Source organism: Thermobia domestica, chromosome 17, assembly GCF_964235325.1.
Source record: "Thermobia domestica chromosome 17, izTheDome1.hap1.1, whole genome shotgun sequence".
Taxonomy (NCBI): domain Eukaryota; kingdom Metazoa; phylum Arthropoda; class Insecta; order Zygentoma; family Lepismatidae; genus Thermobia; species Thermobia domestica.
In genome coordinates this window covers 177742653-177770265 of record NC_137470.1, presented here as the reverse complement: position 1 = coordinate 177770265, position 27613 = coordinate 177742653, and the positions used below count along the sequence as shown (strand labels likewise).

The 27613-nt window shown below is 36.9% G+C and overlaps 1 protein-coding gene across 1 annotated transcript; it reads right to left on the bottom strand.

Annotated features, from left to right (window-relative positions):
- Positions 1 to 339: 339 nt before the first annotated feature.
- LOC145674250 (uncharacterized) lies at positions 340 to 27572 on the bottom strand. The gene is made up of 4 exons (XM_081744085.1): positions 27474 to 27572; positions 12480 to 12576; positions 10539 to 11014; positions 340 to 582 (listed from the first exon to the last, which is right to left on the bottom strand). The coding sequence occupies exons 1-4, from the start codon at positions 27570 to 27572 to the stop codon at positions 466 to 468; spliced, it is 789 nt and encodes a 262-aa protein (XP_081600211.1). The 3' UTR covers positions 340 to 465.
- Positions 27573 to 27613: the final 41 nt, after the last annotated feature.

Here is a 27613-nt window from a genome sequence, read left to right as displayed (position 1 = left end):
TAGTGCTATTTTTTTAAAATATAACTTTATGTTGGGTTGGCAACACTGTTAGCCTTGTAGTATCTTAAACTATCCCAATGTCCCATGCCGATGTTTGCATAATACAAAATTTCAGAGTTTTTCTCCATTAGTTTAAAATTTGCAAAAGCATATCAAGATAAGTAATTACAAAAACTTCTCTAAACTCACCAAATACAATTGCCAGAGGCATTACCCATAGATTCTCACATTAACACAAAATATTTTAACCACAATAGTTACTATAATTCATGGATACAATTTATCTTATGGAATTCCGTTTCACCGTACTAATAAAGAATTATATCTGACCAATTCGTACACTGGTTGTAACTGAATTCTTGAGCGCTCAAACAAGTTCATTTAAAAATTTAATTTCTCAAGCTGCCACAAGAGGCGCTATAAGCAATTATATGTATAGATATAAGATGTTACCCATAACATTTTTTAACCCGTAATAACATTCTCGGCCACACCATCACCTCCTTCTTCAGATACACTTTGGTCGCCATTGCTTTGCTGTTGAGGATCTTGGGAGGTTTCATCGTCCTGGCTTTCTTGTTCCTACAACAAATCAATAAAGTAACACATACATTAATTGTGAACATCAGGAGTTATACGAGAAATTCATAATATCATCAAACAATACTGAATCTCACATAATACTCAATGAAACATCCCGCATTAAGTAACCACTGTTATTTCAATGTTGGGAGTGTTGTTTTATAGAAGTTGCGATCATATCCTTCTTTTTGTTTTACTTTTCTAAAGCAGTTTCGTTGCTAGGGATAGAAACAGTATAGTATAGAAGCGTGAAAATGAGTATTTGATTCCTTTCGGAAGAACAGTTTTGGATTACAACTTTTATCCCTTATCGCCTTCCAAATATACCAAACTACAAGGGATTACAACTTTTATCCCTTATAGCCTTCCAAATATACCAAACTACAAGGGATTACAACTTTTATCCCTTATCGCCTTCCAAATATACCAAACTACAAGGGATTATAACTTTTATCCCTTATCGCCTTCCAAATATACCAAACTACAAGGGATTACAACTTTTATCCCTTATCGCCTTCCAAATATACCAAACTACAAGGGATTACAACTTTTATCCATTATCGTCTTCCAAATATACCAAACTACAAGGGATTACAACTTTTATCCCTTATCGCCTTCCAAATATACCAAACTACAAGGGATTACAACTTTTATCCATTATCGCCTTCCAAATATACCAAACTACAAGGGATTACAACTTTTATCCATTATCGCCTTCCAAATATACCAAACTACAAGGGATTACAACTTTTATCCCTTATCGCCTTCCAAATATACCAAACTACAAGGGATTACAACTTTTATCCACTATCGCCTTCCAAATATACCAAACTACAAGGGATTACAACTTTTATCCATTATCGCCTTCCAAATATACCAAACTACAAGGGATTACAACTTTTATCCATTATCGCCTTCCAAATATACCAAACTACAAGGAACATTCAATAAGTTTTGCAGAGATGGTTATAATATCGTTATTAGTTGCAATATGATGATAAAATTTTTGGTGAACAGACTTTGATCCTTTGGCTATAAAGCTATGTTACTCACTCTAGTCTCCATCTGCTGCCACGCATCTCGTCCAACGTTCTTTCCATGCCTTGAATGCACTTTGCTAAAATTCAGGAGGCTAACTTTTACACCATCGTTTCACACAAGAAACCAGGGCCTTGTCCCTGTCAAATATTTCTCCTCGCAGGTAGTCCTTCAGGAGACTAATCAGGAAGAAATCCAAAGGAGCCATGTCTGGACTGTAGGTAGGCTGATGTAGGACTTCCATTTCAATTTTCATGATTTGTTACTGTGTCAGCATGACTTGGCATTTTCGTGACTGAGTTTGATGACCTTACGTTGCAGCTCTGGTCTTTTGTCTCGAAAGCACATCGTCTTTCTCCAGTGACTAACAATAACGCTCCTTGTTAATTGTAGATCTATGCTGCAAGGAGTTTATGAAAAGGACACCGCACTGATCCCAGAACAAAGAGACCAACATTTTCTGGCCTGATCTGGAAAGTCTAGGTTTCTTAAACCGCTGCAACCAACGTTGGACAGTGCGCGCTCTAACGTGTGATCCCCATAAACCGGAATTAACTTCCTATAAATTGATGTGGCTGACTCATCACCAGTTCTCAGCAGGAATTCCAATACCAACCGTTGTGGGGTCCTGATGTCTACTTCAGTGTCCATTGTGATTTACATGTGAACAATTCAAAAAAAATAATATGATTTTAAAGCGAAAGGATCAAAGTATGTTCACCCAAAAATTTCATCATCGTATTGTAACAAATAACAACATTATGCTCGTCTGTGCAAAAGTTATTGGACGCCCTTTGTATGATTTTCACAACTTGAAGCTAAAGTTGACGGTTTACAAAGAAGTTCAATTGCAAGCTGTCAAATTTTGCTTTATAAGTTATTTGCATGAACAATCACCGCCTCGGGTTAGGCGAGTCTATAACGAACACACACTGAGAAATGTTTGTTGGGAGGAGACCAAAGTTCGGGGGTCAAATACTACAAAACACTACGTCAATGTTGGGGCCGCGGTGGCTCAGTGGTAGAGCGTTCACCTCTGGTGCTTGGGGTCCCGGGTTCGATCCCAGCCCCCGCCAAGTAAACTTTGTGGTGGACAAACACCGTGTGCGTGGGTTTCCTCGGGGTTCTCCCGTTTCCTCCCACGTTCTTCATTCCACCATTTCATTCATTACTCATCATCACCGTCTCCTTTAGCCTAACTGGCATAACTGTGGGACGTAAAACTCAAAGATTTCATTTTTTACTACGTCTATGTTTTTGAGCAGGTGTTATTGTGCATCCAAAAGGTAGTTGTTAAGTACAGTCACCTCAGAAAAAATGATAGAATTAGTTTGTTTTTAGTATATATGAAACGAAAGTACGGATGAAATGAAAAATCAAATATTTAGGTTACAAGACTGCAGCAATAATTTCTGACTTATATAAATATAATTTTATAAAGAAAGTGTATTAATGTACGTCGAGTTACAAAGTTTTGGGGAGTCCGGATCTGGTGAACCCTCACGTGGGTGCATCCCTGGTCTATAACCAGGTCAAAGGGCCATAAATACTCCAGTTCTTTTCACGGTTTGTGTACCTACTTGTAACTTTACGAGAGGTACTACAATTTGTTACAACTGCCTGAAACAGTTATTGTTTGTTTGTCAGTTTATGTAGTTGTTTACGCTATTTTAAGTATAGAAGACTCCATTTTCAACGAACTTAAAAAGTTCGTTATTGAATTCGCTATGTCTGTGTCTGTCTGTTATTTGCGAATTTTTCAATTTTGATCCCTCCATTCGACAGAGCATCAGAAACAATCTGAAAAAGGGATGGAATCTTTGCCGTCGCTCTTTCAGAGTTTTTGAGATCGAAAAAATGTCTAATTTCGGGAGATTTAAGGCGTTATATCTCGGGAACCATAAGCTATAGAGAGATAATATTGGCGTTGATCAATACAGAAGAGGATGATGAACATTTTGGAATCAACTAGTACCCGGTGACCACTGTTGAACTGGCAACTGGTTTGGCCAGTGGCCACCAGTTACTATTTGTACCGAAATGTTTACCATCTTCTTAGGTATTTTTCAACACCAATGTGATCTCTCTATGGCTTATGGTTCCCAAGATTTGGGTCCTTAAATTTCCCGAAATCGGAACTTTTTTTTCTCAATATCTTAGGAACAGTAACTCATAGAAAGATGATCTTGATGTTGATCAATATCTGAGAGAATGGTAAACATTTTGGTATCAAATACTAACCGGTGGCCAATGGCCAATTGGCCACCGTTCCCCCAGATATTGGCTGGGGAGTTCGACTTTCGGGAAATTTATGGACCCATATCTCGGGAACCGTAAGTCACAGAGATGTGATATTTTGCGAATTTTTGCCATAAACATAAGGAAGTGCGGGTGAAAACGATTTACTTTTAGATGTAGGAACAATCACAGTTATCCTTACCACTCCATCTCTCCATTCTTTTTAAGTTCGTTCTGGCACTGTTCTTGGAGCAATATGAACTGGTTTAAATATAGAATTCATGTTGGCGGTTTCTTCGGACCATGGGGAGTATCAAATCATTTTGCCTCTTCTTGAGCGTGGACAACTTAGCGTTATGACATACCACACCAACATCGATGAATTTCTTGATGTTTGGTGGCAGATGGTCTGTTTGAAAGGATCGTAGCCTATGAACTCATCTTGCAAGAGGTCAAAGTATTTTGGAGAATTGACGGGTTTATCAAAAAAAAAAAAAAAAAAAAAAAAAAGAATTGACGGGTTTATCTTTCTTCAATATCTGATTTTTCCTCAGAGAGCGAAATTCGAGTTAGAGACCTCAAACAGACCGGCATCTATTACTAATGGCGGTTAGTGGTGTATTTATAGTATTTCAGCTCCATTTCTATATTACTTTACAAAGTGGTTTCTTTTCATCACTTTAAAATTAGTACTTTGCTACTTTTTAGGCAAATGGAAATAATTTTTTTTAAAAAATCATATCATTAATTAGTTATATAAAGTACAGTCAATTTTTTTAAACTTCCAAATTACTTAAAACCTAGAAGTAAATGGCAATGAATGAAAATAAAGTAATTAACCATGGTTCTTATAATTCGGAAAATAAAGGGAAGAAATGGAAATAAATTCCTTCCCGGGAATGTGTATACCAGGAGAAAAACGGAATATTCCCATTTTGTATTTCCCTTCCCACTGGGAATATTCCCACTGCCCGCCACTAATACAGACCACGTTTGAGAAGTAAGAAGTGCTGCTAGAATGTGTTCGCAAATGCTTTATACATATTGCTGTGATTGCAAGTGGGTTCCTTCATAAAGAGGTTCATAACAACGATACCAGTAGAATGACACATCTACCGTTCGGAAAAGAGATAACATTATATATTCTTTACCACAAACTAAAAGTCCCTTCAAAGCAAGGACCAAGAAGGTTCCTTTTACAACGACTCACCAAAGGTAGCCGTTAACCCTGGTCCAGTTAATATAAGTATATCTCTAGTGGCAATACTAATTTATACCTTAAAATATCTTCTGATGTTATATTCACTAAGATGATCACCTTTTAACGAAATTACAAGTTCATGATAAATATTAAATAATTTATTCTTTGATTCCCCTTTAACGTATATTCACACAAACTGTCTTGCAATCAAACATGTTAAGTTAAGTATATATAAACAACGACATAGCAACCAACAAGACAATAATATATATTTCTTATATTAAAAACATTCTTCTTCTATTATTTTAATTAACGTTATAATATGTATAGTGCTTGTGTAAAAGCACTTTCTGCCCGAAAGATAAAAAATTATGAATCATACAATTATGAATCGATACAAAGTATCTCGTTATATAAAATGTCGCTCGATAAAGGGACTAAATATAAAAGTTACATGGAAGCTTGACTTTTATATTTAAGAACCACTGGTCCGTTTATAATAATAACATGATAATAGTTGTGTTCTTTACATTTTGATCGCCCTTCATATATATAACTTCGTTCAGTTACCTCATATAAATACATTTATAATAAAACTTTCATTCCACTATTATTTATCTTTTATCATTAAAAAGTCGTCGCTTACTAATACAATTAACGAAGGATGCGAAATCAAAAGCATAAGAGATAATTCCATTCTAAAACATAAATTACAATGATCAATAGTTTCATGCATTATTAAAAACGGTCATGTTAAAAATGGTTAATCTTTCCAGAGCGAATTATATAATAATTACGTTAGATGACTGAATATAATCTTTGACAATAAAGTTCCAACACAAATCAATATAATATAAATAACCTTTGTTTTTAAAATCATTTGGGAATTAATATTTGTTAATGAGAATTAAAGAAAATTAAATTAAGTAAAAATCAAAAATTAAATGTAACCTATGCTCGGGCGAGCGAAAAGAAGAAATTAAATTTATTTTCACACAAACAGTCTTGCAAATACATCATGTAAAAGGTTGTTTTCATTATTGACATTAACACATAAATTTGAAGATAAATATTCATAAGAATCAATAGCTGATATGGGTTTAACCCCTACCACATCAGCTGCAGTTAGTTTAAATTCGTACTCGTGTATGGTTCCAATAAAGTACATTGTATTGCACAATCCTGATTATGTTCCGCATTATTATTTTGTACAGGAATTGCGTGATTGTTTTGATTATGATACGAAGTGCCATCTCTTAAACTACAGTTACGTCTATCAATAGGGTTTACAGTATTTCCAGAATTTCGCCATACATTTCGTCTGTTTTGGAACCTACTTCGGTTAAATGGTCTGACATAATTATTATCACAATTAGTTAGGTTAGGTGGATTTACATCATATCTTTGCCTATTCTGATTATTTAAATTTACTCTATTCAGGTTATGTTCCGTATTGTTTACATTACGAATATTTACATTCCGGACAGGTACTGACCTAAGGTTATCTGAATTATTTCTAATTTTACCTACTCCAGTTTGATTATTCTGTGCCTGGTATTGACTTTCGTAATATTGAACAAGCATTAGCAGATGATTGAAACTTATGCACTGTGTAGAAAGCAGAATTTGTTGCAATTTAAAAGGTAGTAGATTTCGGACAGATGCAATCACTCTGGATTCAGATTGTAGTGGATTTACAACTTTTAATTCATTGTAAGTGTTCACAACAAAATCAACAATAGATTTGTGTAGGCGAGGATGAAAAGGTTGGTTTCTAATCATAGCGTCTCTGTTAGCAAGTAAAAAGTCGTTCTCATAATTTGCGATCAACGCTGCTTTGAATTCCTCATATGTTTTGACGTGTTCCCGTACTGCTTTAAACCATAAAGAACACGGTGGGAGTAATAAATGAGGGATTAGTTTCATATATTGAGATTTATCTATACACATTATACTGCATTCATCCTGAAATTTTTCCAGGAAAGAAGTAGCATTTTCATTGCAGTTGCTACCACTAAACTTACTCATAGCTCGTATTTCGCTCATTTTTACACTTAACTTTATATTTCTTTCACCATTTCGTGTTAAATGGAAATTTCTACCTACTGTGTTATGCGTGATCTCACCATCTCTTTTCCGCGTGTTATGCGTGGTTCCACCATCTCTTTTCCGCCCATCTATATTCCTTTGTTGAATTCTTTCCAAAATAATATCCTCATCGGATGGGTTACTTGAAGAAGAAGTAACACAAGGTCCATGTCGATCTGCTTCGGGTGGATGCAAGGGCATCTCTTGTAAATGAGGGAACTCCAAACGATCAGTAACAACGTCGTTGTTATATGCATTATCTTTAATCTGTAACGCCCTAATTTCCTCCTGTATGGTAGATATCAATTGTGTATTTGCACGTATTTGGTTAGAATTATCTGTCACCTGAATCTTTTGCTGACGAACAGAAGATTCTATTACTTCAAAATCTTTTTTTACAATATTGACTTCTTGGATTACATGATTGTAGTTATCCTTGCAATCTTCAGATAATCTTTTTAACTTCTCATCAAATTGTACCGTGATGTCTCTCACAGCTTGGGTTACAGATTGATCTATTTGATCTAATCGTCTACTCAATTCTTCATACTGTCTACTAGATTCTTCAGATTTTTGCTGTACCGTTTGTTTTAATTCTTCAGACACTTGAGCTAAATTTTGTTCCTGTCGCTGTAATGCTATTAGAATTCTGTCCTCTAGTGTCGACATTCCAGGTGTAATGGGAGCTATATTCTGCTCATTGTTAACACCGTCAACAGTTTCATTCTCTACTGTCTCACCAATCATGACTTTTCTTATGATTACTCTGCCACTTCTAAGAATGGTTGAGTTAGTATTCATGAACCTTCTTATTAAGGTAAATTCACCCTTACTTTAAACTTCGGGACGTGAATTTACAAGAATCCCGGGTGAGGTAAACCAAAAATTTTACAACGACTCACCAAAGGTAGCCGTTAACCCTGGTCCAGTTAATATAAGTATATCTCTAGTGGCAATACTAATTTATACCTTAAAATATCTTCTGATGTTATATTCACTAAGATGATCACCTCTTAACGAAATTACAAGTTCATGATAAATATTAAATAATTTATTCTTTGATTCCCCTTTAACGTATATTCACACAAACTGTCTTGCAATCAAACATGTTAAGTTAAGTATATATAAACAACGACATAGCAACCAACAAGACAATAATATATATTTCTTATATTAAAAACATTCTTCTTCTATTATTTTAATTAACATTATAATATGTATAGTGCTTGTGTAAAAGCACTTTCTGCCCGAAAGATAAACAATTATGAATCATACAATTATGAATCGATACAAAGTATCTCGTTATACTTTCCAAAGAACTAAGGATTTCTGGCAATCAATATTTGATGATGGGGAATCAAGGACAGTGTGCTTTCTACAAGAACACTACTAAATTTTGTAAAGAGTGTGCTAAGATACTACATGAAGGTTGCTTCTCTCTAAACCAGTGGCTCTCAAAGTGGGGTCCGTGGACCCCTGGGGTACGTGGGACCCATCCAGGGGGTCCGCGAGGCTTAAAAATTGAAATGTGTTGTAATAAAATGGAACTCACAGCTGTTATGCAAGAAGTGTTTTTAAGATTAAGAAACTGTAGATGTGGACAGTACGACTACAAAACAATAACCATTCATCATTTCCAGTGCTCAAGGAATTCATTGATTCTTCAGGTGAAAAACTCTCAGCTGAATTGCAGAAAAACTTGTAAGACAGTTGAAACCATTAGCTGCAAGTTTTCGAGAATATTTCCCTGTCCCACAACCTGGTAATGCTTGCATTGAAAACCCTTTCACTAATCTAGAAATCCATGACATACAATGTATGAATCTCTCTAGCACAACAAGAACAACTATTGGAACTATCCTGCGATACCTAATAGAAAAACGTTTTTAAAGAAAAAGAATTATGTAAGTTTTTGGTTGCATGTGCACTGTGAGTATGAAGAGTTGTCTAAAAAAGGTATTTCAACATTTGGTGCCTTTCCCTGCCACTTACTTATGTGAACAGACCTTTTCTGCTCTTTGCAGTGTTAAAACCTTGAAGTGAAATCGTCTTAATGTGGAATCGGACTAAGATTGACGGTGACAAAACTTATTCCAGATTTCAATGCAATTATGGAAAAACAGAAAGAATTTCATTCCTCACATTAGGGACCTCATATTTAAGAACATTGTTTATTAAGTGAATTTTCTTTTTTTAAAAAAAAACATTGATTTCCAGTCTTGAAAGTTACTGTATTTTGAATTGCAATTTCATTCATTAGAAAACAATCATATATTTTTAGAATAAATTAGTTATTGCATTATTTTTCTTGATCTCTTTCTTGTCAGTGGTAATTCTAATTAGTATATTGTTTAATACAATGTGAAATTTCAGGCAGTATTGCAAGGAGGTCCGCAGATCACTTTCCGAATGAACAAGGGGTCCGCATTATCGGAATGCTTGAGAACCACTGCTCTATACCATAGTGAAGTGGAGTAAAGTTTGGAGAGGTGTTTACGGATCACAACAAGAGAAATATTTGTGTTTTAATCTATTATATGATATTTTACGTATTACCACAAATATTTTACATGGTTTCGTATTTATCTTTGACATGAATCCTGTATAATTCATTATTGTAATCCTGTATAGCTGAATTTATATTATTACATTGTAATCATATGTATCATAAAAGATAATTTATATCATTTGAGTAAAAATGCTATAATAACTGATAGAAATGAAATTAAATCTTTGAGTTTTTTCGTCCCACGGTTATGCCGGTTAGGCTAAAGGAGACGGTGATGATAAATAATGAATGAAATGAAGAGAGTAGGAGGAAACAGGAGAACCCCGAGGGAATCCACGCACACGGTGTTTGTCCACCACAAATTTCACTTGGCGGGGGCTGGGATTGAACCCGGGAACCCAAGCACCAGAGGTGAACGCTCTACCCCTGAGCCACCGCGGTTCCTAATAACTGCTAGAATTACTCAAGTTGGAGATTTGGCATTAACTATAACAATATTTGTAACATTTATTAGGAATTAGTAAATAAAAAACATATTCCAAATCAACAAACGAAAAGTTTTAAAAGTATCAGGGAATTTAAACTATGACAGACCAATGTTCCGACTTTATAACATGTTCAAAAACTACCTTCCAATCATCGGTCGCTTTTTTCTTTATGGGTGGTCAATAATATATTTAAAACAATAACATATGCAAGAGTTAGCTAAAAATAACAACGGGAACATAACTTGGCCTGTAAAAGATTAATCAGTAGGTCCCGTCTCATATAGCCTCGCTGCTGGAAGCGACCTTAAACTCAAAATCAACTCAGAGGGAGCTTGTGTTTTGAGGACCACAACGCTAAAAATATGAATACATAATACTACTTAAATGTACTTACTTCCTCCTGCTGCCGTTTTAACATGGACTTATATAGCTTCAAGAGGTCACTTAGCGCCCTCTCTTTCCAGCGCATAGTTCTTATTCTTCTGAGAACGCTCTTAATTTCATTGTTCTTGTACGTTAGTTGACGATGATGTAAGGCAAGTATTCCGCGAATCCATAGCTTACGAACTTTGCCCTTCTTTTTGAAATTTTCCAGTTGTAGCCGAAGACGATCTTGATTTTCTTCCATCTCACGCATTCTTTCAGGATACTTTGTTCGCAATTGTTGGACATGTTGTTTTAAAAGAGCATTCTCCTTCTGGGTTGTCTCGGCGAGCTCGCGATACGTGTTGACTTCAGTAGCGAGATGCAAATCCTGGCCAATAACTTCATCGTTTGGACCAGAAAGGTTTTGTGTAGGAATCTGATTCGGATTTGGGTCAGGCCTTTCCTCAGGGAAATTCTGTTTCGACTTTTCTCCCGACATCATACCTGGAAAAAGAATTAAGAAAAATACTTTAATAGGTTGTCAGGATATCCATTAAAGCATGGGTAGCAATAAAACTGAAAATTTATTATAAGAGTTTTACTTATAATATTTCTTAGAAAACCTAGAAGCATCTTTTTAGATTCTTTTCGTTACACGAGCAGTGTTCAGAAAGTAAGGTTACTAACCCTGCAGTGAAATGTGTATATATTATTACATACAAGTAATATAGCCAACAGACAGTAAATAATAATTTTTCGACATAGTGTTCATATCGGTTCAGGCACTTGTCGCTTTGTGGGATGAGTTTGGAGACTCCCTCCTGGTAAAAATCCTGTCGTTGCGTGTTCAGCCTTGTTGTCATGAATCTTTCACCTCCTCGTCTGAAGCGAAGCGACGGCACCTATGTGCTCCTTCAAGTGCGGGAACAGGTGAAAGTCCCTTGGGCTGTCAAAGGATTGGTGTCCCAGTGAAACTGCTGCAACAGCCTGGTGATCTTCTGGGATGTATGCGGGCGGGCGTTATCGTGAATGAAGATGACGCACTCTGTGAGAAGTCTCTCCGTAAACCTCTTTCAGCTGCTGGTAAATTTCAGTCACGATTACATGTTTGATCGAACAACTTAGCGGACTTCTTCGCAAGGCCAGTTTTCCAAACAGGTTGTTATTTATTTACCTACAACTAGCCCCATAGGTGGAGTCACTTGAACGTGTTTTTGCGCATGCGCAGTATCATTACAGTTCCGGTTCCGATTCAGTTTAGGTTCGAGTTCATCTTGCCAGGAATATGCCTGACCTTGCAAATGCCATAAACTTTACAATGAAGATTGTGTTGATATTTTGACAAACCGCTATTTTGCGCAGGCTTATCGTAGAGAGTCGAGACTTGATTTATCTTCTTTCAACTAACACTGACTTTCATACGATATGGAAGATGACGACCCCTCTTTCCGTTTAAAAATTTTGAGTTGGACCCGGCCTGGGACCCTGCAGGGGACCATGGGACAAGTTATTTTACTCTGAAACGTTGTACTTTTGAAATGATGAAAGAAGTGTTTTTCTGTTTTCATATCTGTCTCACCGTTTCAGATTTTTCGGGATTGCAACGGACTTTATGGATGCGCTTAAAGATTTTAATAAAATTAAGTAAAGTGTTGCCCCCAAGCGGAATGCATGAGACCTCCCCAATTTTGGTAACCGGTTTTGATCTTACTTTGACCCAAGCTTTCAGGAAATATATGCATCACCACCACTTTGTGGGTTCAGGTTCAAGTACATCCCGGGTAAGTCCAGTGAGCGCTATCCCCACTCTCAGGTTGCTATTTATACATTGAAAGCTTTGGTCCAGAATTAAAAATACTATAGTCAGTCAAACATAATTATGGGCCACTCTGCTATTATAATAAATGGAAAACGTCTTAGTGCTTTACGGCAAGTTCTAATTGAAAACATGCCTATGTATAAAACTTACTTTTCAGGCTTGACTTCAGCTCCGCTGTTGATTTACACCAATGATTCCACTTCCTTTCTCTGTAATATGTAAGATCAACAAAAGGTCGCAGTAGCGTCTGTAAAAAGAAAGATGAACTGACATTGTAGAAAACACCAAAATCAAATTAAATAAAAATATTCTTCTTAGCAATAGCTTAGTTATTTTGCTTTAGAGTAGGATATTTACTTATTATACCAGCAGGGCCGTGCTGTGGAAAATCAGTGCCCGGGGCGAGAGTATACGACGGCGCCCCCATACATATATTTCAAGCAATTTTTCCTATGTTTTTTCCTTCTTTTCTCCCGAATTTTTCGCCCCCCTTACTCCGGCGCCTGGAGCCGTCGCCCCGCTCGCCCTCCCGGCACGGCCCTGTATACCAGGTATATATCAGGTCTGTTGGCAAAGTAATGTCCTTCCTTTTATTGTGAAGCGACTGTAACTTGCAGCATTCTTTATCCAACGAGATCGATTATGGTAAATGCAGCTCTCACTGGAACAAAGAAATGCAATCAAGTTTTGTATGAAACTCGGCAAGTTTACAGCTCCCGGAGACTAATTTTTGTTTCCCCGTTTAGAAAGTACATCATTACAGAATAACTGACGACGTGAAGCAACTTGTGAAATGGTTTTAAACGGACTTTCTGAATAGTGCTTCCAGGATGCCTTCGCAGATTGGAAATCCCGCTGGGAAAGAAGTATTGGCGCAGGAGGACAATATTTTGAAAAAAAGACAATATAACGTACAGGTATTACGATTCTTATTATTATGTAAATAAATGTTTATTTTCTATACTAGTGGAATTGATGGCATTACTTTCTTGTATAATACCAAAAACGCTAGTTTGTTACACTAATATCCTTGGATGATACACAACCCTGCTCAACAGTTGTGTAAAATTGTGTAAAGAAGGGCAAGGGGTACAATGAAAATTTATTATAATAAAAGTCTAGGTCCGTCATCCCATGCACATTTTCTAATTGTAAACATTCACGCTAATAGATGTGCTCTATCATTTGCATGCCTTACGCTATTAGAAGTCGATACTTTTGAGATTGCTGCATATAGTGAAATCCTTTAATGACTTAATAAAAAAAATATGGTTTTATATTTGGAGCAGTTCGTGGGCAAACACAAAACAACAACAATAATAATAATACTCATTAAATAATTTTGTAAAATGTAAATAACTTAAGCTTTTAATTAACCACAATTAACCATGTTATTTTGTGTCTTGAGCGTTTCTTTTGCTATTGACACAATAAAAAAATAAATGAGAAACGTTGCTAAGTTCAAAATTTCACATAGATATGCCCGCTAGGGTGGGCTGATTTTTTTGTTTGAATTTCGATTGGCCGGGTAGCGGAAAAGTTGCCTCGTGTTAATGATAGTCAGCACAGAAAATTTGGATTTTTTTGGTCAAACCCTTCCTTTGCCTCATGGGACTTAAATATTTTTATAGATGCGGCTATGCAACCCGCATGATACTATGAAGAAAATTGTGCTGCACAGCCATAACCTTTGGTTCTTCTTCACACTGCAGCATTCTGAGGCCGAAAATAAAACACAAGAGAAAAGTGATATGTGATATTGTTCCTATATGGTTAAAATTGTAATCAATTAGACTAAACACTGTATGTTTCAATTCATGTTCTTCATATATAGCGTGAAAAATATGTTGTCAACCTTACGTTGCAGCTTTTTTTGTAAACAATTTCTTGTAGACCTGCTTAAATTATAAAGAAAATTTTAATGTGATATCAAGTAATTTTGAAATCGGCTGTGCAATATTAGAAAATATATATTTACCTGCAACACAGCTCACAATAATAATACGTAAAGCATTGCTTTATAAGAAGTCGGAAACATTGTAATTTTACACACAGTCCAGTAGCCATCAGCAATACCTTTCGGGCATTTGCCGAGCCGTTTCAGAAGGTTTGTGTCCGCCAGACGTTCTGAAGAAAAAGCCTGGACCAATTGTCATGTCCCGATGGTTGACGCAGACTTCTCGTATTCTCCGATTATATATTAGCGCCGAAAATCCCGAAGAAGCATTTCGTTGGCTTGCACAGTATGTCAGCAAAGTATATGCACGAGTTTGGTTGGAAATAAAGCAAAATTCTTCTCTTACCAACGGGACGCGATACTTGTGGCTACTCGGTGGATCTGCGCCCTTTCTTCCAGAGGAATTAAGAATCGTGTATACTGTGTTTAGTTCCAACGCTTAGTTTGTCCATCCCGAAAACTTGTTGTTGGCAGTGATCATTGACAGGAGCCAGTACACCCGAGGTTTAGGACGGAGAAGAATAAAAAAGTGATCAAATCCACGTGAATTCATTGTTCCGAAAGTAAACTTAGGCGCAAGTAAATATCATGAGATGATCGATTGGTTCTCAACGGACGTTACCGTGCCACCATTAACAAGAGAACTTTCTTCGAGCCAGATAGAAGAAAATATTAGAGCGGCGACTATAGCTTCTGAGAAAATTCGATGTTTTCCGTGCAATACGCATGCAGTTTAGAGGATGATGAAAGTAGCTACAGAGGCGTCATCATCAGTGTTTGGAACGGATCGAAGAGATGGCTTTATCTGGACAACAATAGAATCTCGAAAAAAATATATGAAAAAGTTCAACTTCAAGCAGGACTATCAAATGTAAATCAGTCCCCCCCCCCAAAAAAAAAAGACGGAAGCAAGTAGGTGGGGAGAGTGTGGAACTCGATTTACAGTCACCTCCTTGTGGTGGGTTCTGGTGAGTTGCAGAGTTCGTGTGCTGAAACTAGCTAAGAGCTGCAAGGGAAGGTCCATCAACATTTTTTCAAGACCTACTGTATATTCATAATGTCTTTTGAAAGCACCAATACAATGTTCGTCTGTTTCTTTGTCTAATTTTAACCACATAGGAACAATAGAGCATATCACTTTTCTCTTGCGTTTTATTTTCGGGCTCAGAATGCTTCAGTCTGAAAAAGAACTAAAGTTATAGCTGTGCAGCAGAATTTTCTTCGTAATGCCATGCGGGTTGCATAAACGCAGCTATAAACATATTCAATTCCCATAAGTAAAGGAACGAGTTGACCAAAAAACAATCCAAATTTTATGTGTAGACTACCACTAACACAAGGCAACCTTTCCGCAACCCGGCCAATCAAAATTCTGGAAAAGGATGGCTGTGCAGCACGAGTTTCATTGTAATGTCGTGCAGGTTGCATATCCGCAGCTATAAAAAATATTCAAGTCCCATGAAGCAAAGGAAGGGGTTGCCTAAAAAAAATATTTTGTGTTGACTACGACAGACACAAGGCAACTTTCCCGCAACCCGGCCAATCAAAATTCAGAAAATAAAATTTCGGGCCACCCTAATGCCCGTGTTTGATTCTTCTGTAATTTATAGCTATATATACATAAAATCAAAAGTAATTACCATATTAATAGAGATATCCTGAATATATTTTTAAAATTCTAGTTTCAGGGACAACTGATATAGAACGTTTGGCAAAAGAGCATTTCTCTGCCATCTTCAACGAAGAGATTCATCCGTACGAGATGAGGGAGGAACATTTCTCACAAATATATATATGAAATAATTATTAATATAATTGAGGGGGTCTACATAAAAAGGCCGCATACTCTTTTGTTCCCATTTCAAGCAGATTACACATTCTTGTTTTCTTGTATCTAAAGGTTCAGTGGTGTCAGTTTCATGTCAACAATCGAGAAAATGAAGCTGGTACACCTGTTCGAAGTCGACGATGTTATATGCTTTGTGATGCAATACGGGGTCAAAATAGTAATTTTCTGATGACTAAGTTTACTCTTTGATTTGCAAGAGTTTATAAAAAAAGGCAATTAAACTTTTTCCGGTTTCTCCCAATGCAACTGACACTGATCTGATAAAAAAAAGAAAAAGAAAAAGAAAAAGAGGTGATTGGTAATTCAAAGCCTTATCTAACTGCAATAGTGTTGTGAAGGGAAATCCCATCACCTTTTGAAGTTGTTATGAACCCAGAACTTTTACATGACTGGGAACCTCTCTTGAACAGTTTCTTTTTGAAAAAAAAAAAGTTTCTAGAAAATGAAGGTTCCCAGTCATGTAATATGGAATATGTTATCATCAAATCATTACACAGTGGTGCGTTGTTGTGTTCTAAAACTTGGACAATATAATGTTTTCACTTATTTTGAATCTTGTCAGGAGACTGGAGATTTTGGCAACGTAAGAACTACCAGGTCCTTACCCCAAAGTGAGTCAATTAAAAGTCAATGATGTTAAAAAATTGAATTGTTTTCTTACAGTAGGACGATCTTGACTTTATAGAATATATGCTTTCACAATCTTCGTAAGTTTCCGTTTGAATACATTTTAAAAAATAAAGATAGTTTCTGAAACTTTAATATGACTTTCATTCTTTATGTACTACAAAAGTATTCTACGTAAAAAGGACACATAATCATACTGCGCATTTGTATGTATTAACCATTAGTAGGCAGTATAATATTATCTGGAAATTACGTTCTGTGAAGGATGTATTTTCTATGTGGTTTCTTGCCAACTGAGTAATTGTTAGTTTATTGACAGCATACAGTATTACCTCTTTTTGCGTTTACTTGAAACATAGTTTTCTCCTATGTGCCCTATTTACGTAGAAGGCCTTGATTATTTACCATAAACGTCGAGAACCCGAGATTTGATTTACAGATGAAACACGCAGTACGAAAGTATATTATACATACATTTCTTATGGTTCCCGAAACCATTACTACGCATTGCATACTATACGTGGAGCGTAACATATTATTTTCACTCACGTATGATTGTATTTTAATGTTCTCTTTCAGCACCGGGCCTTACTGAGACAAACATCTAGTACTTTCACAAATACATTACTGGATGTTAATGACCTCTTTCATCCCGGACCTTGGTGACACAAGAACCACAATTTCATGTTGGATCCAAACAATTAAATTAACCTAACCTTACTGCAAACTTAGAAGGTCTTTTTTTTTTCAGTACCGGTATCTTCATTTTTGTTACTTTTGCTTGATATATTAGCGTGAATGTAATTCTAATGATAACTTCAAGTGACGCATAGGATTTTCAGCTTGTATATTCTTTTTCTTTTTTTTTTATCTCGAAAGGTGAAAATACAAAAATAATAAGGAGGGAAATATTTGCTCATTTAATCACGAGAGAATACTAAAAATGCACCAGAAGATATGAATATTTAAAGCTTGTTATGTATGCCAGAATACAACAAAACTGTACTTTCACATTTCTTGCCGAGAGTTAAATGTCAGTTCATGTCGTACTCAATCAGAAGATATATAAGTCCCTTGCACTTCGGACAATGAGTAACAAATCATATGTGTCTCTACTTTCAGTATATTCTCTCTTCTTTACGTACATGGCCATTGAGGGTTCCTCATTCCCTACCATTCATAAGGCTTCCCTTGGAACCTCTTGACATGTTCCTCTTAAAATAAATAACACCACATTTAAACTTACTGCATGGTTTGACTCTGACTCTCTGTACCCATATAAACATAAATTTAGGGTGTTGGCTAATTTTTGTGTAAATTGTTGACGTTTACATGAATTTTAGTTACTTCGTGCTACAAGTGTTTGGAGTATGAACAGCCCTGCTTCATTGCAGAAACTTAAATGACACAGAATGCAAAAAATGTTTCGGTTCTGTTTTACTCTATGAGACATTAAAGCAAAAGACGTTTTCAAAATACAAAAAAGTAATAACATATGTAAGTTAATAATACCATTATGTTTGATAAACCGAAGATATCTGCTAAAAGTTATTTCTAGTAAACAGTAGTACATTTTTATATGCTTTTCAAAATAATTATAACAGCACAGTAAGACTGTGTTACTTTGGACTTCACGGGTAGCTTTGTACAAAATATGAAAAGACTTTCGCAGTCCTTTGTCAGTAAAACCATGAACTGTAGAGAGAAAATTTCAACTGTAACCGTAAGATAGAACATCTAAATGTACAATTTTTGGCTATAATATTGGCGGCTAACATAAGTCCTAATTACCCGGAAAGTTTGTTGTTGTAGAGGTATGAAAAGCAGTCATTGTAAAGGCCGACAAAATTTGAAAGATATTACCTACAATAATTTCCGTCAGAGTTACGTCAGTTTCGTAGAATACTCTGTGTATAATGGGACTTTGAAGCAATTGTTGAAATTGAAGTGTTAAACGTTTTAAAGGCATAGAAAAAAATAAAACTGGGAGAAGGCGATTTCAGCTTCTAATCGGGGTTATTTTGCACCGGTCCAAAATAACCTCTTATCTGCCTTCTAATTTAAGTAAATTTCCTATTTAGGTAGATGCTGAAATTGGTTTCTTGCCGGGAAATAAATTACGGACAATGATGGCTGCAGAAAAATAGTTTGAGAGAGGCTTCACTCACAAAGGATTCGTTTTCTTAAAAGAAATCAATAGACTTTTGGGAGGGGGGAGGTTGAAGCTTATATGCATAGAATGACTAACATTACATTTTTTTAAAAAAAATCTTGCAATTTTGGGTGGGCTTCAGCCTGAAAGCCCCAAGCCATGTAAATTTTCCACTGATTGCGGTTGGGATGATAATCTTGGACATAAGGAATAACCCAGGAAAATCAGTTCATGGAGTTTTTTTTTCCCCTGAGTTGGCATTTTTATGGGACATACGCTGAACTATCAGAAAGTGGTTTCTGTGTCGGTACGAGAAAATATATAATTTCTATTTACAAATATCGATAATTCATACTAAGTACTGATACCAATACCGTCATTCTAATATCAATATTTGTAGACTGTATGCAGTTTTGTGTAGGAAGTGAAATGTGTAAATACTGAAGGTAAAACATTGCACAGAATCATTATGTTCGTATGTTGAACATACGTTTTTGTATGTGGTACATAGTATCCTCACCTCTGGGGTTACTTTGCACCAAACTTTATACCGGTATTTCAATAACCATGGTCATGCTGAATATTTACTAATGCACTTGCACGAATGTTTTCCTTTTATATATAGCTATTATATGTTTAAAATACAGTGTTCTAAATCATTACGTTTATAAGTTACATGCGATTTTCCTTAAAATTCCTTACATCTGGTGCAAAGTAACTCCATCTTACGGTACGAAGTGTTCGTCTGGTTTCATGTGTTTTGGGACAAATGGTTCCAACAATCACCTCCAATATCGAATATACTAATAGTTAATTTTATTAAGTTCATATATACCGTATATGAACAATCTGAATTCATTTCCCTCTAGGTAACACTCAACATTCTTTCAAGTGTTCATTTGATCTTCCGCCATCTTGAATTTGGTATATATTTCAGTACTGTCTGCAAAATCAACAAAATTTCGTATCTATATAGAAGATAATACACTAAATTAGTTTAATAAAATGTGCTAAGCAACCATCAATTATGAAATAAAATATAACTTACAATTGTGGAATTCAGCTGACTCGCAAAACAGCACGGGACGATTCTTTGCATGTAAGTTACAGCTTTGTATGTGACACTTCCAGGCAAGACTAACCAATACAACTGCGGATGACCTTCATCAGACTTACAGCTGTGTATGTGAGACTTCCAGGCAAGACTAAGCAATGCAACAACTCCGGATGACCTCTATCCGACCTTGAAGTTTGTTTCACAACACCAAGCTTCCGAAACATCTTCAGAGACTATCTAATAAAGAATATCATTCTACGTGCTGTAAAATGTTATTAATTTGTCAAGCTCACCGTCATACGTCTACTTCAATGTAGGAGACGCGGATCAGAAGAAAATTTTAGTTGAATTTATTTTCCTTTTTCTCTGTATGTTGCACATTCTTAGAGGAAAAAGCGATCTTTTTCATAACTATATAATCATAAGCAATTTTTAACAAATACGCATTTATATATGAAAGTAATTATAACGGACAATGAAACGTTTTTGAAATGAACCTTACTTACTGTTGCCCACCTCAACCAAAAATGTTGAAAAAACGCGCAGCGAGGTGATCTTGAATTTTTGGTAGCAGTTCACTTAACTATCTAGCTTCCTGTTGATGGCGTATTCAACAGATGACGTAATCTCGCTACGGTAAAGATATAACTGTATTGCACAGCTAAAGTTTAGTTCAGTGATGCCAACCACAAACGTTATAAAATCCCATCTCCAGAGACATAAAATCCCTTTTTGTGTCTTATATATATAAAATTAAAAATCACTACGTTTGTAACTCTAAATCTCCTGAACCGCCCGACCAATCTCGATCAAACTTGTAACACGGATGAGGTTCGAGGCTGGGCTGGTTTTAGGCTATTCACTTTGATGGTAGAGCTGAGGGTTGGGGGAGGGGGTACAAAAATAAATAAAACTTAATAACTCCTGAACCACTCGACCGATCTTGATCAAACTTTCAACATAGATGAGGTTTAGGCCTGAGATCGTTTTTCTGATTAAAATTTTACGGACCAACGCAGGGAAGGAGAAGGAGGGGGAGATATATAAAAATCAAATTATATAAGAGTGAAAATGACTATTTTTGTAACTTAATAATTCTTGAACTATCCGATAGATCTCTATCAAATTTTTAAGATACATGAGGTTTGAATCTGGAAACACTTTTGTAATTTCACTTTAACGGTAGATCTTAGAACAGGGGGAGCGTAGGGGGACGTATAAATAAAACTAATAAAATCTAATAACTTTTGAACCACCCAACCAATTTAGATCAAATTTTCAACATATATGGAGGTCGGGACTTGGGTATTTTTTTTATTGTTTCACTTTGACGAGCCAATCTAATTGAGGGGAAGGGGTGAAATATGTAAAATAATTAAAATAAAAATCACTGCCTGTGTGACTTCATCACTCTGGAACCACCCGACAGATCTCAATCAAATTTTCAACATACATGAACTATGGGGCAGGGATTACTTTAGGCTATTCACCTTGACGATGCAACGAAGAGGAGGGGGAGAGAAATTTAAGAATGATTAATAATGACCGATGGTAGTGTTAAATCCATAGTTTTCGGGGTCGATGAGACAAACAGTAACACTTCTGATCTGTTTCAGTCCAAGTTGAGCCCTGATAGTTGGGGAGGAGGAAGATAGAACGTAGTGGAGGAGGATAAATATTTAAAAATAATCGAAAATGACCAATATTAGTGTCTAATCCATAGTTTTCGGGATCATTCAAATGAACAGTTACATTTCCGATCCGGTTTAAATTAAAATTCAGCCCCGTCACTTGGGGGAGGGAGAGAAAGAAATATATAAAAATGATCGCAAAGGCAACTTTTAGTGTCGAAGTTATAGTTTTTTGGGCCTCTTAGGTGAACAGTGATACTTTCAAACCCGTTTAAATTCAAATCCAACCCCGCTACTTGGGGGAAGGGGAGGAAGAGATATTTAAAAATGATCGAAAGTGACCGATATTAGTGCTGAATATACATTTTTTGTTGTCGCTGAGATGAACTGTGACACTTCCGATGCAATGGCCCGCAACATGGGGGAGGAAAGTTTGGCTAAGGGCATATAATTTGAAGTACTCACCAACTACCTATGTAAAAACTGTCGCAGAAATACCTTAGGATCCAGAAACATGGATATTTGGATAGGGCACATACTAGTTCTCAAGTGAAGACTTGACCTTATGGACCTTCAAAATTCATCTTTTTTCATGTTTTCGGCAGCCTATAACTCCGAGAGGAAGCATTTATGCACCCAGGTTGGTCTATACTTTTTGTCTTATCTTGGTATCAGGAATCACCTCCCAAACATTGTCAGTGTTGTTTTGAAACACCCTGTATATTTTGTTATGTTATCAGAAACGAAGTCCATACCTTTGTACCATTACCTTTTACTGAAGGGAATGATACTAAAGTTTTACTCTCCACACATTTCGCCTGAACCATTTGCAAATTGATTGTTTCTCGTCTGATGTTGTACTTTCTTTCATACATTCACTGTTTCGTTTTGTACTTGATTTTTAAGAATCACATTGGTTAAGTAGCTTCTCATTAGCATGTATTTCCAATAATAATGAGAAGACTTCCGACTAAACCCTACTAGCAGAGACAACTTGAAAACCGCTTGCTGTAAGCTTGAATTACAAGTCGGCCAAGCTTGCATCCAGCTTGATTGCAAACCATGCAAGCATGCTGCAAGCTGGATTCCAGTAGCGAAGATACATGAGGGCAACCTTGTATTGAGTGCCCCATTCAAGCTTGACGCAAGCGTTTTACATGTCAAGGCAAGTCAATAGCGAATGAACGGCCAGTGATACTATGATGTTCTGGGAAAGGTCTAAAGCATTGCTTGCAGATACAACAAAAGACAGATTGTGTGAAAGCATGCGTTTCAAGTGCAAGCGTAGAAAGCCAAAAGCCAAGCACGCACCAACTGGCTGAAAGCTTTTTTGCTACTAGGGGTTACATTCATTATTATTATTATCATCATCGTCTTCTTTATCCTCGGTTCATAATCGTGTAACATTAAGTAAAGAAGATGTATGTATAAGAAAAAAAAACTATTTTGCTAAATTTGATTTGGTTTGATTTCCAGTTTAGCGCCCCTTTCAGCAGCGAGGCTATATGAGACGTGGACTTACAGCTTAATGTGGAATCCGAACCACATGAGCTCCCACCGGAAATCGATCTCGGGTCTCATTTTTGCTAAAGAATTGAGGTATCAGTAGTAAAATGGGCATTTTAGCATGATTTCGATTTCGTACACAATACGGGAAATAGGAAAAAAGATTAGTTTTGTAAAAAAATAAATTAAAGAAACTTTAATCAACTTACTTTGTTTAATTCAAGTTGAATCTTATTAGTTAATTAGTTAATTAAGAGTTAATTAGAAATCTCTATTCACCAAACACAGATTTGCACGTTCCAGAAAATCATGGAATGACACCTGGATGTACTGGACTATGATGGTTTTTAAGGTCCTTGTCACCGATTTTGGATGCTGGGGCCATCGTAAAATATCAAATATCCTTGTGTTTTCTAATAAGGGAAGAAGTCTGGCCAGTACATAGGGTTTTAACACACTCAGTTTAGTTTAAACTCAGTTTTGGATCAATATTACAACAACGAAAACGGAGTTGTGTGCTGGCACACTGTCATGGAATAACTTCAAGTGAATTGCCAGTCAGATACACTGCGATTGCAGTGGAGGAATACTATGGTACGACTGTACCCCTTGTTGATTTACAAACGTCTAGGCGATATAAAGGCAGGACGTATGCAGTTGCATCCTTTGGGGGTAAACTTCTTGAGGGTAATACCATAAACATTAATCCTCGCATTCATACCCCGTAATGCTGATTTTATAAGGTGTCAAGAATGAAAATCACTTTTATAAGAAGCGAGTATCGTTTCACAGTGTGAAACTACGGTAGACTTCTTAACAATGCGAATTCAATGCTCAAGCTTCAAGTAGTACTGGTAGTAGTAGTAGTAGTAATTACTGGTTACAATAAGGTAATAAGATCAAAGATAAATCTATGGTCGCTGAATCAATATTGAAAAACAATTACTATCTATTACTTACTGCTTTTGTTCTAGGGTGATAAAGGTTAAAACCGGAAATTATTAATTTGAACCAATTCCGGTTTGAATAAATGGTTAAGAGACAAGATAGAACCTTCTCTTGGGAAGCTGAATCGGTTGCAATAAACAGAATCTTGATATCTCTTACAGTATTTAGTCTACTGAAAACAGAATTGGAACCGGAAACAGTGGTAAATTTCAATTGTTGCTAGAGTCTTGTGAGATGTGATGATATGTTTGTTTACACCCTGAATTTACTGCGGGAAATTGCTTGGAGCTGTCTGTTACCCTTTTCGTTTTATAAACGTTGAAACTGGAAAATGCTAATTGAACTACTTCCAGTTTGAGTAGAGAGATAACGAAGGAGATTGAATCAATCCTAGGAACTCTGAATCGATTGCAGAAAAACGAATCTCGATATTTCACCGTTTTTGCTCTGACACCTGTCAACAGACGGATAGACGGGCAAAACAGTTCTATAAAACTTATGACTTATGCGTAGAAGTCTAACCAGTTGAGAATATTTCTAGAGCATTCCCATAACGAAATTAAAACGAATGGAGATATAGAGTGGGAAGGAGAGCTGTGATTTTTCCTACATGTAAAGTAAATATTTTTATCCGTACCTTCATCAGTTTCTCGCAAAAATTCGCAAAATATAATCTCACTATAACTTACGGTTCCCGAGATGTGGTTCCTTAAATCTCCCGAAATTCGAACTTTTTTTTGCCAATATCTGGGCAACGGTGGCAAATTAACCAGTGGCCACAGGTTACTATTTGGTACCAAAATGTTTACTATCCTCTTAGGTATCGATCAACACCAATATCTCTCTATGGCATACAGTTCCCAAGATACACCTCCTTCAACGTCTCGAAATCGAAACTGCGATGGCAGATTGCAAAGTAACGCACATATTTTTCTCCTCAGGTACTACAGTAATAATGCTGAAACTGCATGACGAAAGAGTTTGAAGTTTGTTCTACAGAGGATATTTTGTTCTCCTGTGCAGCTCTAGCGAGAGAAGCCTGAGCTACGAAACAATCATGACGCGCATGTTACTGTCGTCCACGAGTGAAGAGCAGTGAGGTGGGATTAGATATTTGTGGGCCTAAGGGCATACACCGAGTGAAATTCACAGGGACATGCGTAGCGTGTATGGGGACGATTGTATGGACCGTAGCAATGTCTCCAGGTGGTGTGTATTCTTTGAAGAGGACCGTGAGAACCTTAATGATGCACCTCGCTCAGGGAGGCCGGTAACAGCTTCAACACTGCAGAATATCCGCTCCATCTACGCAGCAATTTTGAACGACCGGCGTGTGCACCTGCGAACCTTATCGCAAAAGTTCAACATTTCCTATGGTGTGGTGTGCGACATTGTTCATGACCCGTTGAAATTCCGTAAAGTTAGTGCTCGCTGGGTGCCTAAGAACCTGATAGACAACCACAAGGGCCAGCAAATGATGACAAGCTTGTATCACTTAACTTGTTACGTCACAGAACGGCACGACTTTCTGAAACAAATCGTCAGTGGTGATGAGTCGTGGGCATACCACTAAGTGCTCGAAACCAAGCAGGCCTCTATGGAGTGGAAACATGCTGGTTCCCCAGTACGAAAAAAAGTTTAAGGTGACTCAATCTGCGAGGAAAGTGCTTCTGACAGTGTTCTGGGACATCTTCCTTGTATTTATTGGTGGCCTTTGGTGAACACGGGACTACTGTAAATGTTACAGCCTACATTAAAACTTTGGCTAAGTTGCGTAGTGTCCTGCATGACAAACGCCGCGACATTAATGCTGACGGTGCCAAACTCCTTCATGATAATGCCCGCCCACACGTTGCTGTACCTGTCCGTGAGAAACTCAACAAATTTCTATTTGAGGTGCTCGAGCATCCTCCGTACAGTCCGGACCTGGCACCGCCAGCCTTTCATCTCTTTGGTCCCATGAAAAAACTTCTGGCTGCCCAGCCCTTTGCGACAAATGCGGAAGTGAAATCAGCAGCCCGCAGATTGCTACACTCCAACAAAACGGACTTCTGCGAACAGGGCATCTTGGTTGAAACTGGTAAAACGCTGGAAGAAATGCGTTGGGAAACTTTGTGACTATGTAGAAAAGTAGGTCAAAGATGTAACTTCATTTGTGTTTTGTTTGGTTTTGGTACATATTAAAATTTCTGGAAAAAAATATTGTGCGTTACTTTTTGGACAATATGTCAGGAACAGTAAGTCATAGAGAGATGATATTGGTCTTGATTAATACCTACGAGGTTGGTAAATATTTTGGTACCAAAATTAACTGATGGTAACCGAGATATGGATCCTTAAATCTCCGGAAATTCGTCCTTTTCGGCCAATATCTCGGGAATGGTAAGAGTGACGCGAAAAAATTCTCATCACTTTCTCAGATAGACAGACAGACACACACATAGATATAGAGAGTTCAGTAACAAAGTTTTTTAAAGTTTCTTGGAAAAAAATCGAAGTTACATTTCATAGGTAAGGGGAAGATATTAGGAATAAAGACCCTTTCACTTCACATTTCCGTAGTTTGTAGTTCTTATTTGAGACGCAGGTAAGAATCGGCGCTGATTTCCGCCTTACAAAACAGTGGTCATAGTATAGTAGCGACGATTAGCGTCGTGCATCGTAACTAAAATCTTTAATTGAAAATATATTTCGATTATTCTATCATCACTCACTTGCCTTAATCATCCGTCTCCCTTAGCCCAAAAGACATATACGTGGGACGTTAAACTGAAAGATTTAATTTTTTTATTTCAATGTACCCATGTCACATGGAAGAGAATTGACCTCTATGCTCGTTCATGTAATTAAATAACATCATAAAGCTTCGTCAAAGAGGCTAACATCGGTAAAAAAAAAAAAAATCCGAATTTTACTTCGCAATTTTACACCTACGAAAGGGGAAGATGGAAAATGAAGTGAAACCTTTTGGGTTAACATCCCATGTTTGTGTCCTTTAGTACAAGGAGACTGTCATTAAGGCAAGTAAATGACGATAAAAGAATCAGTGAAAAAAATAAAATGAAATCTTTAAGTTTAACGTCCCACGATTATGCCGGTTAGGCTAAAGGGGACGGTGATAACGAGAAATGAGTGAAATGGTGGAATGAAGAAAGTGGGATGAAACGGGAGAACCCCGAGAAAACCCACGAGCACGGTGTTTGTCCACCACAAAGTCACTACGGCGCGAGCTGGGATCGAACCAGGGACCCCAAGCACAGGAGGTGAACGCTCTACCACTGAGCCACCGCGCCCCCCAAAAATCAGTGGAATGAGAATGTGAGAGGAAAGGGAGTATCTCGAGAAAACTGGCGAAGACGGCCCTAGTAGCAAAATTGGTCGGCCCAGCATCGGGAAAATGTTGACTTTGCGACATACCAACGTTGGCCCAACGTCAGGTTTGGCTACTTTGGCAACCATTTCCAACCCAAACCATTTCCCACCCATTTCGCTACTAAACGAGCGGTTCCCCGACATTTAGCCAACGCTAAAGTTGCTTATTTCTTGGTTGGGAAAAC